This window comes from Chiloscyllium plagiosum, chromosome 15 (genome assembly GCF_004010195.1).
Source record: "Chiloscyllium plagiosum isolate BGI_BamShark_2017 chromosome 15, ASM401019v2, whole genome shotgun sequence".
NCBI lineage: Eukaryota > Metazoa > Chordata > Chondrichthyes > Orectolobiformes > Hemiscylliidae > Chiloscyllium > Chiloscyllium plagiosum.
Genome location: NC_057724.1, coordinates 53,807,106 through 53,825,901, shown reverse-complemented (window position 1 = coordinate 53,825,901; position 18,796 = coordinate 53,807,106). Strand labels below are relative to the sequence as shown.

The 18,796-nt window shown below is 38.9% G+C and overlaps 1 protein-coding gene across 2 annotated transcripts in view; it reads right to left on the bottom strand.

The window, feature by feature from the left end:
- Nucleotides 1–14,805, bottom strand: part of kdrl (kinase insert domain receptor like) — a 211,685-nt gene extending 196,880 nt beyond the window's left edge. For both annotated transcript variants that reach the window (XM_043704901.1, XM_043704900.1), the window contains exon 1: nucleotides 14,423–14,805. In XM_043704901.1, coding sequence (XP_043560836.1) covers nucleotides 14,423–14,486 — 64 coding nt within the window. In that variant the 5' untranslated portion in view covers nucleotides 14,487–14,805. The remainder of the gene's footprint in view (nucleotides 1–14,422) is intronic.
- Nucleotides 14,806–18,796: the final 3,991 nt, after the last annotated feature.

Here is an 18,796-nt window from a genome sequence, read left to right as displayed (position 1 = left end):
CCGGGTCTCTGGCGCTGTGAGGCAGCAGTGCTAACAACTGTGCCACCGTGCCGCCCACCACATTTGTGGGACTGGCTGGGCAAACTCTGGATTCAGTTACACATCGACTGTGCAGGTCCTTTCATGAGCAGAATGTGTCTCTGGCGCTGTGAGGCAGCAGTGCTAACAACTGTGCCACCGTGCCGCCCACCACATTTGTGGGACTGGCTGGGCAAACTCTGGATTCAGTTACACATCGACTGTGCAGGTCCTTTCATGAGCAGAATGTTCTTAGTCATTATGGGTGTCCAGACAAAATGGCTGGATGTGCACAGAGTTTATTTGTCCAACACTGGACAATGAGAGGAACACTGTGCATCTTTTGCAATACATGGTCGTATGGAAGCATTGGTCACAGATAACAGGTCATCATTCACCAGCAGGGAGCTTCTGTATTTTCTAAACTTGAATGGTATTTGTTATATAAGGATAGCTCCATACCATCCATCATCTAATGGTCTGGCAGAAAAAGCAGTCCAAACTTTTAAAGCAAACTTAAAGAAACAGCTTACAGTTTCACTTGATACCAAACTGTCCCGGTTCCTGTTTTATAATAGGACCACTCCTCATGCAACTACAGGGATAGCTCCAGCAGAGTTGTTAATGGGAGAAGACTCCACACCAGGTTAAATTTGATCTTCCCGGACCTGGCATGGAGGGTGAAATAGTATGAGGAATGCCAATGCCGGACCCAAGACTCCACAAAGTGAGAGAGACAGTTTACTCCAGGAGACGATATTTGGTGTCGGAACCATAGGAATGGTCCTGCATGGGTAAGAGGTATGGAGGATGCGAGGTCAGGCTCAGTGATATATAAAGTTCAGGTAGGTGCGAAGGTCCTGAACATGCAATTGGACCACATGACAGCTGAAAACTTGCAAACACTGTGGGAGCTATATGTGCCTGGCTACTTGACAGCCTTTCCGACTCTTCCAGAACCTGTGGGGTCTCCCTGTCTGTCAAGCATTGAAGGTACCTTGGAATCTGAGATGGATGCCTTTGCCTTTTGAAGAGGAGAATGAATTTCTTCTGAGATGCTCTGGGCACAAAAGGTGTGCTACTGTGTGTTACATGCCATGCGTATCAGAGGCAGAGTTGGAGGAACCTGACCCAGTGTTAAGATGTCCCAGGGGGAGCTCCAAAAAAGAACCAGCATGTGTCCTAGGATTTGGAGGGAGGGGGATGTAGTGATGGCAATGGGATCAGACAGGTGGCCCTCATAGAATATGAGTTCCCTGAATGGGGCCGTTAATTTGGTCCAATCAGGAAGCCCTGGCTGACAAATATAAACAGGAATGTCGTGCACTTTGTGTCTCTCACTGTGTCTCCCACCTGCGCACACACACCATGGGTGCTGGGGATAAAATAAGAGAAAAAAAAACAGGAATGTCAGAGGTTTTGTTCACTGAGAGCTGGCTCTGGGGAAGCTCGATCAGTGTCAAGGACTCTCCACATGTAAGTAAAGAGTGAACTAATGATGAGCTACCAATCTCTGTGGAGTTATTTCAGATTAAGCCGTGCTAGACAGGGCGCTGAAGAGATTTACCAGGGTGCTGCCTAGGGTGGAAGATATGAACTATGAGGAAAGATCGGATGGGCAGGGATTGTTTGCTTTGCAGCAAAGAAATTTGAGATTAGCCCAGGAGCCATTAAATGAACTGCGATAAACTTTGCCTTAGTTTTCCTTTTTTTAGTTATTGTGTATGACTTCTGTCATTAATGTAGGTGCTGTGGTGGGGTGATTTATAAAACTTTTCTTTGTATTTTTTATGTAAAAGTGACAATAAATTTCTATTTTATTCTATTCTATTTTAAATATGTGTAAGATTATGAGGGATATCCATAGGACAGTTATGAAGACAATTTTCTATTGGTAGAGGAGTCAATAACCAGGGTGTATAGATTTAATGTAAGAAATAGAAGGCTAAGTTGTGATTTTAGGATACCTTTTCTCACTTAACGTTTGGAACTGGGTAGAAAGTCTGGATCTGTCTGTAACACTTTGTAACAATTAAGAAATATTTAGATATTCACTTGCATTGCCATAGCTGAGGGCCAAGAGCTGTAAAATTTGATTAGTGTAGTCAGATCTTTGTTGACCGATATGGACATGATGGGCTGAATGGTCTCCTTCAGTTCTGTAGCTGTCCGAGTCTGAGAGTCAGTGAAGTTGTTTTTAGTGCTATTGTTTGGCTTGGAGTCTTGGCTCATAAACTGGCAGAACTCCCTGTTCAAAACATGCTGCAAGAGGTCTTTTTACTTGCCTGTTCTCCCAGACCATCCCTGGGTTTAAAGTCTCTATCAATTCCAGTACCAATGGAAATGTTGAAAGATCAGTCTGGATTATATATTCAAATCATGGGATGGCGTGGGACTTTAACTCATGACTTTCTGGCTCACACAAGCAAGTGCCACTAATTGAGCCAATTTGACACTTGCAGTTAAAGCAAACGTGTTTGTGCCTTTGTTGAATCAACAGGCCAAGTGAATTTCACGCAAAACATTAACATAATTTTGCTAAAGGCTCACAACCTGATTTCAAACCCTTTGAGTTCATAGTTGACACTTGCCGAGAAAGATCAGTTCACCAAGAATGTGGACTTCCTGGTTTAAAACAGGGAGGTGACAAGGATATGAGTTTTTATCCCATAAGTATTTTCAGTTTAAGTTCCTCAGTTCTTTGATGTCGTGCAGCATTATTGTTGATTAGCAATCATTGTTATTTATATCAGTTTTGAGAATTTACATTTTAACTTGAAACAGAATAAAACATTTGTACTGACATCACTTCGAACAGACATACATTTTAAATTTTCTGTTGAACTTCTGCAAGAAATATGATATATTTAAGGAAACACTAAATTAAAAGTTAAGTAAATTTTTGACAAAACTACTACAAACCTTGTAAGATGTTGAGTTCTGACCAACAATCTATTGAACACTTAAGAAGGAAATCCTTTGTCACAACTTGAGAGCGGTAGGAATAATTTGCGGAATTCCCTTATCTATGGTGCAGACTGGCCACAGACTATTTCCTGTCTCTAAAGCTTAATCATTACATGCCACAATAGTAATTTCATTTTGAGTTGAAATAGTATTGCTACACCACAAGGAATGACAATGGGCTTTGTTCCTAAAATGTACTTTTAACTTATAAATCAGAGATGACTTTTTTTTCTTCATTTATTGCTTAACCACGCCTCCAGCTGAGTTGTTCCTGTGCAGCTGCAAAACTACCCGACAATGTGGAAAGCTGCTCAATATGTTCTGTCCGTAGAAATCAGGACTCTGAATTATCACCAAAACAATAGGAAATATCATCAACACTGCAATTAAATCAAATTTACTTACCTATGCATCAATGAGCATTTGGTTCTGGACCTCATACAGCATTGGACAAAGATGTGAAAGAGTGAGAGTGACTGCTCTTGATAGCAAGGCAGCATATGAACACATGTGGCATTAAAGAGTCCTTGTAAAATTAAAGTCAATGTGAATGGAAGGGGAATTCTCCATGAAGTGGAGTGATGCCCAGCAAAGGTGTATGTTTGTATTTATTGAAAGCTATTAAGGCAATGAAGTAGTTCATGTTAATATGCTGCAAGATCTTGACAACATTCAGATTTAGGCTAATAAGTAGAGAGTGACATTTATGTCAGAAAATACTAGTCTTTGATATACATCTATTTGAAGTAGATATTTAAGAGAATTTCAAGTTGTGACAATTTTCTGTACAACGTTTTTGAGCTCTATTTTACTTTTGTGATTAGCTCTCTTACTGACCCACTCACCCGTTGTAGCAATTTATGACTATTTACCTCAACACTGTATTTCACATGTAAGACATATATTGGGTCACTCCTCAATCTCTGCTTCTTCAATGACAGAAGCTCTAACATCTCAAGGTCCATCCAACAATGCCCTTGTCAATGATAACATCTTATAAATCTATGCACTTCTTTTTCCATTACTTCCATACCTTTCATATTTTGTGCCCAAGTGTACATGCAATACACTAACTTGGTTTAACTAAGATTTATCTATTTGCTTTTACATATTAAATATGTTTTTACAAAAATATCTATGTATGGCATTGCCAACTATAATTATCTTTGAATGACAAATCAAAATCCTACTACGCTTTTACTAATTAAACGGCACGGTGGCACAGTGGTTAGCACTGCTGCCTCGCAGCGCCAGAGACCCGGGTTCAATTCCCGACTCAGGCGACTGACTGTGTGGAGTTTGCACGTTCTCCCCGTGTCTGCGTGGGTTTCCTCCGGGTGCTCCGGTTTCCTCCCACAGTCCAAAGATGTGCAGGTTAGGTGAATTGGCCATACTAAATTGCCCGTAGTGTTAGGTAAGGGGTAAATGTAGGGGTATGGGTGGGTTTCACTTCGGCGGGTCGGTGTGGACTTGTTGGGCCGAAGGGCCTGTTTCCACACTGTAAGTAATCTAATCTAATCTAATAGGCCTTCTCCTGTACCAAGAACACCAAGGGGACAAGGCCTGCCCACAAGGTCAGTTCACTAATCAGAAGCTGTAATAAGTGAAGTCATAGCTTTCATTGGATCCAGCTATTCAATGCCAACTCTCTCAATGAGGCTCTGAATGTCTGTGAATGAAGGAGCCCCTGGATTCTTGTTTCATTCCTGTGTTTCCTGTATGTTGAGTCCCCCGCCCCACTGAGGGCCTTGCGTGGGCTTTATTAGATGACATAACAATCTGATGGACTGGGAAAGTTGTTAATGTGTCTTCCTGTGATGAACTTAGACAAGATGGAGGTCTGCACCCACCTCCATCATGCCTAACTAGATTAATCCACACATCCCATGCACCATTCCCCAATACAGAGAGGGAAGGCAAGAGTGGATTAATAGAACCACAGGATTGTTATGGTGCAGAAGGAAGCCATCCAGCCCATCATGCTTGCATTGGCTCTTCAAACGAGCTTCATTACCTCACGTCAATCATTTGTTTTCTCACGATATCCTTACACATTATTTCTACCTAAATAATCATCCAATGCCCTAGAAAAAGAAGATGAATAAATATTTCAAATCTGAGGTTTCTAACGCCTCTATCAACAATTGAGTACATGCAGGAATCAGATGGAACACTTTCAACTGTTGCCGCACTGGAACAAAGCGATTGATTGGGTCTTGCATTGACAATTATCACATTGTTAAAGAGATACAGGTGAAAATCCTTTATCCGAACATCCAAAAACTGAAAAGCTCTGAAATCCAAAGTTTTTTTGTGAATTGTTTTTTTCTCATTAACAAGATTGTTTGGCAAGCAAACAAGTTAGCCCAAGTCAACACTCACTTGATGCGTGTCACTCAGATGCGACGTTGGGGGAGGGGGTCGTAGCCAAGCATGTTCTTAGTTAGAAGTCTGCTTCTAGTTTAAGAGGTGCAAGGTTATGTTGCAACTCCATAGAGTCCTGGTTAGGCCATTTTTGGGATATTGTGTTCAGTTTTGGTCACTTCATTATAGGAAGGATGTAGAAGCTTTCGAAAGGGTGCAGAGGAGATTTACCAGGTTGCGGCCTGGACTGGAGGGCATGTCTTATGAAGAAAGGTTGAGGGAGTTAGGGCTTTTCTCACTGGAGTGAAGAAGGATGAGAGGTGACTTGATAGAGGTTTACAAGATGATGAGAGACATAGACAGAGCGGATAGTCAGAGCCTTTTTCTGAGGGTGGAAATGTGTATCACAAGGGGGCACAATTTTAAGGTAATTGGATGGAAGGTTTAGGGGAGATGTCAGAGATAGGTTCTTTACACAGAGTGGTGGATGCTTGGAATGCACTACCAGCAGTGGTAGTAGAGTCAAATACATTAGGGACATTAAGCAACTCTTGGATAGGCACATGGATGATAGTAAAATGAAGAGTATGTAAGTTAGTTTGATCTTAGAATAGGATAAAAGGTCAGTACAATATTGAGGGCTGAAGGCACTGTATTGTGCTCTATTGCTCTAAGTTCTATATTCTATGTTCTAACATTTCTAAGTAAATTTTGATCTTAATCGTTCATAGAATCCCAACAATGTGAAAACAGGCCATTCAACCCAACAAATCCACAGGGATTCCCAGAAGAACATCCCATCCAGATTTACCATCACCCGATCCCTGTATAACCTTGCATTTCCCATCAATGATCCACCTAAACTACACATTCCTGGACACTAGCCAATCCACCTAACCCACTCATCTTTGGACTGTGGAAGGAAACCAGAGCACCCAGAGGGAATGGATGTGCACTCACCCACAGGGAGAATGTGCAAAGTCCACACAGTCACACCTGGGCAGAATCAGATCCATGGCACTGTGAGGTAGCAATGTTAACTACTGAGCCACCATGCCTCCTGGTTAATTCCTATTAATTCATTTTCTGTTCTGCTGTTACTTCACTACAAATCATGTAGTCTCTGCAGTCAGTGTTTGGGGGGGGGGGTTTCCGTAGACTATTCATAATTTTTTGTAATTGTACTGTTTGGTATTTTCATTTTAATTTTGTTCTTCCACGTTTTTTTCTTGCTGTGCCATTTCATGATAAGAGTTTTTTAAAGATAAGTCTGATCTTTTGCAAATAGAATACATAGTGTGCAGTATTTCTGACAGCTTGTCCTGTTGAAAAATATATTTTTCTGAGTAACAAAACCTTCTGCATGCTAAATTTTCAAAAATATTTTACATGTTAAGTGCAGAAAAGTGATTTGCACCTGAGAATAATGATAATCTTTTTAATGCTCAATAAGAATAAAGCAACTTGTATTTATACATTGGCTTCCTAGAAATTAATATTTTTCAACAACACTTGTGTTGAATTTGATTGCAGAATGGGAAGTGAGCATGGAGAGTGTATTCTCCACCCACCAATTGTTGTTGAGCAACTTGGAAGTCTAAGCCTCACTAGCATGGATCTTGCAAATTGTGGGTACTGATATGGTTGTGGACAGGAACTTGGCCACGTCTTTTGTGAATTAAGCTCAGTGCTGATGACTGACTGGTTGCTGGGAAGTTCATGGAGATAAAGAGACCCATAGAGGGGCTGCTGGAGATGTGTATTCTTTGGTAGGGGCAGGAGAAACATTCCTCACACTTGCAATGATACTTCAATGTATATCATTGGATTCCTGTTTGGATATTAAGAGTGGCCTCTCATTTAAAACAGTAGATCTAAATGTTGATACCTTCCAATGCTAAACCAATACAACCTATCAATGCTACAAAGCAGAATTAAAGAAATTTGCAGTACAGAAGGAAGTCAAGCAGAGTTAATGTTTTGGATTCAGTAACGCTACTTCAGAACAGATTGTAGCTAGGAAACGGTTTGTATTTATGCTAAAGGTAGGGTGAGGGGGGAGACGGGTAAGGGAGTGTGGGGAGGAATAAATGATAGACTGAGATGAGAGAGAACAATGGCTGTACAGACAAAGGAATGGGTAAAGGTCAGCTTGAGGGAATCAAGAACAACTAATTTGGACCATTCGTAGCTGACAATGGGATGGTTGTCGTAGCAGCCCATGTGATGACAAGGCCTAGTGTGTGGAGATTGGCATAAGGGCCTAACATTATTGAACTTGCTATTGAATCCTGAAGGCTGCAGGGTCCCCAAGTGGGAAATGAGATGCTGATCTTCCAGTTTGTGCTGAACCTCGCTGGAGTATTGCAGCAAGCCTGAGACAGATATGTTGATCAGAGAACACAGTGGTGCACTGAAGTGGCAGGCAACAGAAAGCTCAGAGTTATTGATGAGAGCATCACATAGCTATTCAGCAAAACAGTTGTCTTATCTGCATTTCATCATCCTAAGGAGAGCACATTGTGAGCAGTGAATACAGTGGACTAGTTTGAGTGCAGAGTCAAGATTAGAGTGGTGCTGGAAAAGCATAGCAGGTCAGGCAGCATCCAGGGAGCAGAAAAACTGACATTTTGGGCAAAAGCCCTTACTGATGAAGGGCTTTTGCCCGAAACGTCAATTTTCCTGCTTCTCGGATGCAACCTGACCTGTTGTGCTTTTCTAACACTACTCTAATCTTGACTCTAATCTCCAGCATCTGCAGTCCTCACTTTCACCTAGATTGAGCGCAGTGCAGGTAAGTCGGTACTTCATCTGAAAGGTGTGATGGGCCTTGGATAGTGAAGAAGGAGGAAGTAAATTGGCAGGTGTTATACCTTCTGTGGTTGTAGGGGAAGGTTTAGGGTATGGAGGAGGAGTTGACCAGAGTGTCTCAGAGGGAACAGGCCCCGTGAAAGGATGACAAGGGAGGGGAGGGGAATATGTGACTGGTGGTGGCATCCCGCTGGGTGTGGCGGAAATGGCCGCTTATGATCCTTTGGATATGGATGCTGCTGGGGTGGTAGGTGAGGACCGGGGGACCATATCGCTGTTCTGTGAGGGAAAAGAAGGGGTGAGGGCTAAAGAGAGGGACATGGATCGGACACAGCTGAGAAAGAAGGTGAACATTTCAGAGACTCCCTAGTAGAAGCTGGCATTATTGGATCAGGTGCAACAGAGATGGAGAGACTGAGAAACTACTGCAGTTGTTTATTTATTTTATCTGGCTGATCATGTTTGAGCAAAATGAAAAGGCTTTAATGACCCTAATTCCATTTTCCACCACTTGGTCCAAAGCCTTGTGAGTTACTACACTCTAAATTTGCAGCACGTACTCAAAATTATGGTAAAATCTTTTGCTTTTTCTGCCCTTTCAAGTTCCAGATTTCCTACACCCAAACCCTTCTGCATCCTCTGGATGAAAACATTTCTCATCAACTTCTTTCTGAACCTTCCACTTTAATTCTATGTCTCCCAGTTATTGAGCCCACTGTTATAGAAGGTCGATCATACACAGACACACTTTGCTTCCATTAAGTGCACAGTCTTATTAACTAACTCATGGCAGAAACCTACTCTTCTTGACCACAGTGCAATCAAATTGTTCAATAATTACATATAATATATGTATGCAGATCTTTTTTAAAATCAAAAACACAAAACCATGATAAGTACTTCTTAATAGAAACACTTTGGTGGCAGACAAAGTTCCCTTAATTCAATCACTTTTACTAAGCAAACATTACATGAGTCACAAGGAACGAATCAATGAATGTTCTTTAAATGGTCATTTCCACTAGCACTGTGTAAATGAACTGGCGCATACTACGAAATGTGTGTTCCAAAAGTTTCAAACAAAATAGTTAGTCTGGGTTAAGGTACAAATCTTTACAGAAACTGGAACAATACCTCTGTTAACTTTTAACTTTCAGGTTGTTTTTGGTATAATTTTAGCATGATTATTGCAATTCATTGTCGCAGTACTATGGTGAGTCATGCAGAGAGCATTTGAATTGGAAATTTCTTTAAGCTAGAACAGTTCTGCATTAGTTTTATGATCGTGGACATCAATCTGTCAGGTCTATTAGAAAACCTAATCCCATCAACATAAAATAATGCAACTTTTTGATCGAAGAAGTATCAGATTCTTTTAGCAAAACTTTAGAACTCCCCATGTAGTTACACTCTAAAAAGTTGTTGACTTCTATCTACACTCATCATTTATTTAGCTCTGTTTCTTGGCTCAGATGCTGGAAGTGGTCTGGCACATTCTATCACTATTAGCATTGCCATTTAAGACATAGTTTTACAAGAAAGTCATCACATTTTATGACAAATATAAAACTGTTTACAGAGTTAACAAAGTTGGAGGCTGGTAAAGTGGGCAGTCTGAGATTAACCTTTATGGATGGCCACACAGCAAGTAGAAAAGTACAAGTGGAATCAGTATCTATGCTGTAAATGAATAGAGGAAGGCATCTAGTGGATTTTTCTTTTCAAAGGCTACTGCCTTAATGTAACCTCAAAAGGGCACACACTCATACCACAAATGTATTAGCAATGTCAGAACTAGTGAACATTCTGCATGCTTTGCACAGTTCAAAAAGGATTGAAAGCAGGTTAAAACATGTTTAGTTTTTTCTACTCGTTCCAAATACTTCTCCAAGTTTTCATTGCTGCTAATTATGGACAGTTTTGCTTTGTAATTTAAACATTCTTTGTCTTTTCATCTCTCTGGTTACTGGTTTGGTAACCTTCCTTCCTCTTCTCACTGTTCACGCTATAAGGTACTACTTCTGCCACTGAAAGTGGCTTACACTCTTTGTAGCCTGTCCATCTGTAAACAATTTACTTCAAAAACTGACATATGGATTTTAATAAAACCCCATATAGAAACAGGCTATGGTTGACTAAAGGAAAATTAGGTTTTGATGAATGTGCAGATCCCGGAATGCACTAATATTAGAAAAATTAATCTTTTATTTCAGAATGTTGTAGGTTGTTTTAATTAGGAGGTTTTTTTTTACACTGTTCTTGATTGTGTCAGCACCTGTGATGCAATTTTCATAGCAGTCAAAATGTGAGCAGGGTTTTCAGAGCAGATTGTTGGATGTGCAAGAACCTGAACACTCTAAAAAGATTTAACATGTTATGTTTGTAGTTACAGTGCATTAATCTGGCAGGGAAAAGCTATCACCATTGTCTTCTCCAGAGTAATTAGAGATGGGCAGTAATTGATGGCTGAGTCAGAGATACCCACATTCCATAAATGAATAAAAATAAATTATAATGACATTAAATTAACAGTCATGATTTGGAGATGCCAGTGTTGGACTGGGGTGTACAAAGTTAAAAATCACACAACACCAGGTTATAGTCCAACAGGTTTAATTGGAAGCACTAGCTTTTGGAATGCCGCTCCTTCATCAGGTGAAGGAACACCACTCTGAAAGCTAGTGCTTCCAATTAAACCTGTTGGACTATACCCTGGTGTTGTGATTTTTAACTTAAATTAACAGTGCAGTGGACATATACACTCTTCTAATATAGTACTTGGTACCTAGGTTATGGCGTGGTTCTATGGACATTAGTAAGCTTAGATGCCTCTCCAACATACTTATTATTCAGGTGCCCACATAAATAAAGACTATCAACAGTTATTGAGATAGGGTACAGAGACATCATAGCTGATTAGATATGTTCCTCACCTGGTGTCCATTCTGTATGAGCATTACCTGGATATATGTTAGCAGGCTTTGGTTCATATTTAGCAGTTTGACAGAATGTGCAGTGACTATATATTAAGAGCAGTTTATCAATTTGTTCAACAGGTGGAATTTTTCCTATCCTTGAGCGGGGTAGACAATGGTAAAAATTTTGGGAAAATGCAAGCAAGAAAGGAAAATCTGGGATCTTGATGTCAGGAAAAAAAATTCTCAACTTTCCCCTTAAGATTTAGATTCTAGATTCAAAATCCTGCAATTGAGTGGAGGTATACTTATTTCCTTGCATCTGCACCATATTATTTGTTGAACTCATCTCATTTCAACATTCCTCTCCTTCCTTGAAACTACATGGTACTAGTTCTGACATGAAGGTCAAAGCAGGTACCTCACAGTAGCAGCTCACCAGTCCCTTGTTCCAGACTTCATCCAATTTTGTCTTCAGCACAATGTCCCTGCACATTCCACGGGCTAACATTATTCTCAAATCTTTGTCCACACAACTTGGCATCAGCAAGCCACCAGCCTGAATACACCATCATTCCTGCTGTTGGTCCAATTCTTACACTAGTTCAGCCCTTCAACACTTCCCTGTCGATCTCAGGGACACCTACAATGTAGATACTTCTGCCAGTCACTTTGCACACAGGGACAGACCTGCATCTCAAGCATTTACCCGAATACTTTTACGGCTTTTAGCGTACTTTCTTAGTGCTTACTCTAGACCTGCATTTATATTATTTGGAATTTGCAAGCCTCTGAAATACCTATCTTTTCAATATGCTATCCTCATTAATTTAGTAAAGCCACCCAAAATCAATAGAGGTAATCAGAAACAGTCAGTTGCTTACGTGATAGGAATTCTAGCATTTTTCAGTTTCATGTTTAATCAAGTCACTCTGATGCAATTTTGAAAATCTACAGTTTCTGAAGAGTCCAGAAATTGAACTCGTCCTCCTGAAGCATATGAGAGTTACCCTTTTAGATATGTGTTTCTCTTGGCATCTTGATTCAGCAAGAATCACTGCTAGTGGAATGGAGAATAGAGGGAAGGAGTTATGTTTCAGAATGGACTTGTGCTGCACAGTCCTGAACAAGAACCAGCTGTAGGTTCACAAAATTCCCATTAATTCATTTCAGAAATGTATCTGAAATTAAATAAAACTGATTTCATTTGTTTTGTTTATTCCAGTTGTACTGCATCAGCAAGCAGAGAGGTGAAACTTTCTTTTTGAATTATGTAATGCATAAAAGCTTTCAAAATTATGGTCGAGCAATTATTTTGTTGAATTAATCGCAAATATATGCTCAACATGGGTTTGAAATTATTTTGTCTATTATTTTAGTGGAGGTGTTAACCATTTAGTTAAAAAAAAGTTTGAAGCTCAAATGAAAGCAGCAGAAAGAAGAATTTCAGACTGATGCATATGTTATTGATCTATAGTATAACTTCAAGCCCAAGAAAGCAAATTGTTATCTGTCTTAGGCATTTAATAAGGGAGGGTAACAGACGTTTGTGACGACAGCTCCTGATGGTGGTTTTCATTGTGAAGGGAATACAAAATAGCATTAACATACTTAATTTAATGCTGACTCAAATTCAAATTGTTCATAGGTTTATCAGCTTATCTGACTTCTCTACTCATGCAAGTGCTTTAGAAAGATATTAAAGCTCCCAGTATTCAATATAGAGGAAGAGAGAAGAGCTCCTAAAGTTTTAATATTTCTCGACCAACAAATATTGAAATCACATGAAGTCTTAATGTTACAGGTGCAGAATGGCTAATGTGCTCAACTACTTAACAAGAATTATGCAACTCCAGAAACTCTTTTATTATCCTTCATGATGTTTCAACACATTGTACAAATATAAACATTGTTATAACTAATATAGAAAATAAAAGCAAAATATTTTGCTTTTAAATGTTAAATATCTATGCAGTGATATGGCATGGTATGGTAGCTCAGTGTTTAGCACCACTGATTCATAGCGCCAGGGACCTGGGTTTGATTCTAGCTTCAGACAACTGTCTGTGTGAAGTTTGCACATTCTCCTTGTGTCTGTGTGGGTTTCTTCGGGTGCTCTGTTTTCCTCCTACAACCCAAAGATGTGCAGGTTAGGTGAATTGACCATGCTAAATTGCCCATAGTGTTCAGGGATGTGTAGGTTAGGTGCATTAGTCTACATTTAGGTAAATGTAGAGGAATGGGGAATGGGTTTGGGTGGGATACACTTCAGATGGTCAGTGTGGACATGTTGGGCAAGGGCCTATTTCCACACTATGAATAGATACTCTCAGATTGATGGAGACCTGAGCAAGGCTTTTACTAACTAAAGCATTAATGACAATGGACTTATTTTACCTTTGTGTCATATTTCTTAATTATTTGTGACTATTGTTATCTAATTACTGATGCATACTCACATTAATTGTATCTACCTTTAAATCTCTTACATCATGCCTACAATCAGATTCCTTACTTTTTTAGAGCTGACCTTTTATTTCCTGAATTTCAAGAAAAAACAACTATCTGAATCATGTTATAGCGGTTTGAACCATTCTTTCAGGCCCAATCTATGCTTCTTATGTCCAACTTGTTTTGACATAAGCAAAACATATTTGAATGAAAGTAGTTGTCTTACCTCTTATTGTTGATACTTAATTGAAATTCAACACAGAAAAAGAGATAGCTCTTGTGCGACTTACTGTTATGACTCACATTATCCTTCAATTCAGCAATATATAGGTATAATCAAACAATCTAATAGACCTGAGGTTTACGTTTTTCATGAACCTGTTACATTATTCTTTTCAGACTGAGAAGTTGTGTTTTAAAGATTACAAGTTTTAGGTATTTGAAAAAAAAGAGTAGCAAGTTTTCAAAATTTCAATGTAACACTATAAGTATGCCAGTCACAATATATTTGCTTAGTTAACTGGATTACTGCCCCGCTTGTTTAGTAAGTTAAGGGTTAAACAGAAACTAACCTTTTGGATAAATAGACCTGGTTGGTCTGAAAGTTGGTAAAGGCAGAAAAGCACGCAGGAACTTTTTATCAAGCTTCATTTTTGTTTATATAAGTACATGTATTGTGAGTTTAATTGTATTGTGCAATATTTCACAAATACTCTCACCACTGAAAGAATGCCAAGGTGAATATGTCTGAAAAATTCATCACTTCAGCCAAGAGGTTGAGTTGTGTTTACATACCATTATTAACTAGCGATTCAATAATAAGTAAATAAATAAGCACAATGAATTCTTATTAATATATCATTAATAATCAGTTAATTGTTTCTGTATTTTCTTACCTTGGGTCAAAATGAATCTCCATTGAATTAAAAAAACTGCTGCCGTGAAAAATCCAGAATACATTTTCAATCCAGTTGAAATGGATATTCCTATCCTGGGTCTGTTCTATCTTCAATTCCAAGAAGAATCCTGCCGAAATGTCAGTGCAATGTAGATTGTGCACTTAAAAAGATCCCAAGAGGCAGGTGCTGTGTCTTTTTTTTGTCTCAGGTCTTGAGTTTTTCACTTTATGAAACTTTCAGTTTCCTATAGCTCTGAAAACTCCCAAATGCTTCATCATAATTCCACCACAAAGTCAATTCCACTGAGGGATAGGAACATTGTTAAAAGATACTTGGTTGTTTCCTATCTGACTGCACAGTGCAATGAAATCTGAGCTGAGTTTAGGTGGTGCTGGACTATTTTTCAGCCTCCAGATCCTTTATAGTGTAAAACAGCGGAAAGCAGCTACGTCAGCCACTGCCAGAGGGAGCCCATTTACTGTTAGAACTTGAACAGCAATGTAAGCTACTATTATTAAATGCATTGCAGTTATATTTGGATACTTTCATTTAAAACTCAAAGGGACTGAAGTATAACTCCCAAGATCTTCTGCATTATTTATAATGTGTTTTCATTTCTTTCTTAAATCCACTTTGTTAGACCCAAAAATCAGATTTATTTAGAAAATATTCTTTATTCATAAAAATATATATACATAATCACAAATGCAGTTTGGTTCTCTACAGTAGCATGTCAAGGAAACAAACAAATAGGTTTGTTTGACTATACCCAAAAATCAGTTACCTTGCTTAAATTTCTAAGTAAGGCTTGAAGTGGTTGATGTGATTGTGTAACATAAACTTATTTTCACTATGGTAGCATTTTTTCTTCACGGTGGCTTTTATATTTTATTTTACTTCTTCTCACCTCAGTTCAAGTTGAGTTTATTTTCTATTCTTACACTTTGTTTCCTCTCACCTTTTTAGAAGTTATTTTTCATGCACATTTTGCAGTATTTTAATTACAGAAGTTATCTATTCTCACCCTAACTCTAAACCTATCACTAGTGCACATGCTTGTGGCATGGGTACTTTTTAAGAGTGGAGAAAGAAAGGAATTCTTGCATTTATTGTTATACATTACCTTATCAGACCAGCGAAAGCAGTCAGAGATTTGGATGCAGTGTATTCCTTAAACTTCAGTGACTATTGTTGTGTCAAGAAGCAAGGTGGTTAAATTGTATCAGAATCATTTATCACAGAAATAAAATTCATAGTTTATTAATCAGTTTTTTATGACTGACATTGCTGGCTTGATGTTAGGACAACTCCCTGTTCTTCATCTTATGAGTCATGTTATCGGTTCTTAGAGAACAAGAAAATGTCTAATATAAAGTGTGTTGGCTTTAACGATACAGTATTCCTTTGCTACTGAACTTAAATATCAGTTTAGATTATGATCTCCAGTCGTGTTATGAAGCTCAAATTCACAAACCCGTGATCCAGAAGTAAGAGTATTATTAATTGTGTCAAGCTAGCATTTTGAGGCCATTTCAACTATTATACACGTACTGATGGTAAATATTACTTCCTAACTTTGAGTTCTTCACCATCTATAACATGCCGTGTTTCATTCATTAATACTTTGTAACTTTTCCTTCATTCGTATGTAATCCATAATTTTAATTTTCCTATATTGTCAATCCTTCCTTGCTCTTCTCTTTGCATTCTGGATTTATCTTTTTCAAAATTTTTCTTTTTTAATTTGTTTACTTCGTCCCTTTTACTTATTGGCTGTTTATGTTTTACTTTATGGGATGTATTTCCCATTTATTCATTTTTTTGGTTCCTTTGTTCCCTTCCTTAACAAAGTTATAAATTGAATGATTTTCATCACCTTGAATTCAATTTCAATATTCCTATCAATGGCGTGGCTAAGATCAGTTAGCTCAGCATAGACTATAAATTGAAACTAGGCTATTTCTGACCTTGATGTTTTAACCATTCATTTTGCAATTTTTCATAATTCATTCAGCACCAGCAGTGCATATAAATGTGAATGGTGATACACAGGTGTGAATACAATTTATTTCTGTGTGCCTAAGATAGAGCAATGTAGATAGTCATTTGGTAGAACAGAACTTGAGTACTGCTAATCAGGACAATTTAGAAGAATCTTCGAAGGGCTTATGCCCGAAACGTCGATTCTCCTGATCCCTGGATGCTGCCTGACCTGCTGCGCTTTTCCAGCAACACATTTTCAGCAATTTAGAAGAATGCCAATGTAAAGAGAAAGCAACATTTACACTGTTTGAGAGAAGAGTGCTGATTGGTTGGCAAGTGGGCCTTTGTTTGCAGCGATGTTGACATGAAGTGTACATCAGTTAGATTATGACTAACAGTTAATTGCCAAGCTTTGTTTGAAGCTTAAAGCATGTTGATTCTGATTGATCAAGGCATTGTCCTGAATATGCAAGGAATTATGCTCACAACCAGTTTAAGACAGCCATTTGGGCTTGTATTGGGACTTGTGCTGACTGGAAGCTCCGTATACTAATCCATAGGTGCCTTTTCTTTGTAGACAGAAAGAACTTGTACAAGCCCTGTGCCTGTAATGCAACAAAATATATGGCAGCCACTCTCATATCAGAGAATAATTATGACAATTTCATTGGACAAGTATAGAACCGGCAAAAAGAACATTGTCTGCATTATCATAAATGTCTAAATCTACTTGACAAATGAGGAATGATTTACATACATTATAATTAAGCACATCTCCAATTTGGTATGCTTATTGGGAGTTAAGACCAAGTGTAATTGTTGGGAGGCAAACAGTGGAATATAATATTTCCAGCAAGCTTGGATGAAATTCAATTCCCATTTTTTAGTATTATACTTTGTTGTTATTTTTAAACAATACTTTAATTTTACATTATATTCTATGGTTAAAACAATCAAGTAAATAGAAATATTTACTATAGAATATTCTTTGCACTACAGATCAAAGAGCTGGGCGATCCATGACTGAGGTGATCCAGTGGCACCACTAGAGAACTATTATAATTACAAGTTTATAGTACAGTTTCCAGTGCAAATGTTAATATCAGAATTTAGACTAGAAAATGGTAATGAGAAAGATGTGTGATAGAAAATTGAAGATAAATATGTACATCAAATATTTCAATGTATTGTAGACTTGTTAAAAAATATTCTAGAAAACAAAATACGTGATTTGCAATATGCCAACCTCTAAAATTAAAATTCTTGCTGCACTACTGCTGCACTATGATTATTATTTATGCTGTATGCTATTCAAAAACAGAAAGTGCTCAGGAAACTCAGCAGGTCTGGCAGCATCTGTGGAGAGACAAATACAGTTAACATTTTGAGTCCAGTGACCCTTCATCAGAGTGGACTCTTGTTGCTAGAGAAAACAGACCAGAATAGGACAAGATTACTGGTGGTGTGGCCTGACATTTATCTCTTCACTGAGAGAGCTTACTCATGTAGTGATGCAGAGACCTCCATGTCTCTGTAAACAAGAATCTTTGTAACTGACTGTGCTGCACTCCTATTAGCAGCACTGTAATTGTATTCTGAACATGCCCAAGCTTCTAACCTTATTTTCCTACACATTCCCTATCTTGTCTTCTGTGGGCACCAGTGGAAGTTGCACAGTTTCTGTCATCAAGAGAACAGCCCTTCAGCCAACATCTTCTTGTCCATCTCTGAGGAAGAGGTAATAGATTTCTCAGAGGAACTGCTGGCAAAGCCCTCCACCAGCTCATATGCGTCAATGGGTATATTAGCTGGAGAACAGTTAGAAGCACATTCTGGTGAGCACATTGCTGCCACATCTTAACAGCTGGCTGAGGAAGGAGGTTATTAGCATTCGTGGACTGCTGGAGATCATATACTTGCTCAGCCTGGGCAGGAGAGGGTGCCATAGTTTTGGCCATCAAATTTGACTTAGGAGCAGCACACAGGTTTGTTGGAGGCACTGAGGAAACTGGATTGAAGGCTGCAAAACCCTGCCCAATACTGTCTGCACCATGCTGGCTTTGGCCATACATATCTAACTATCTCCATAGATAGGTTGTGACTGTCCTGGCGACCAGTGCATTCAGTGTCTGTCAGATGTGTGCACCAACGGCAAGGTGACAGGAGGATGAGGGACCTTGACCTCAGTCTAGGAATCCCCTCCTCTCAAGGTGATGATGCTAATATCACCCAGCAGGAAGAAGAAGCACACATAGGTCCCAGATGTCTCCTCTTGGAACATTTTAGGGAACCTGACCCCTCCACTACCACCTCCACCCTTACCTCTCTGAGCGTTCAAGCCAAGGAGGGTGAGCTTGTAGGTGGGTAGAGCACTCTTATCATGTTTGG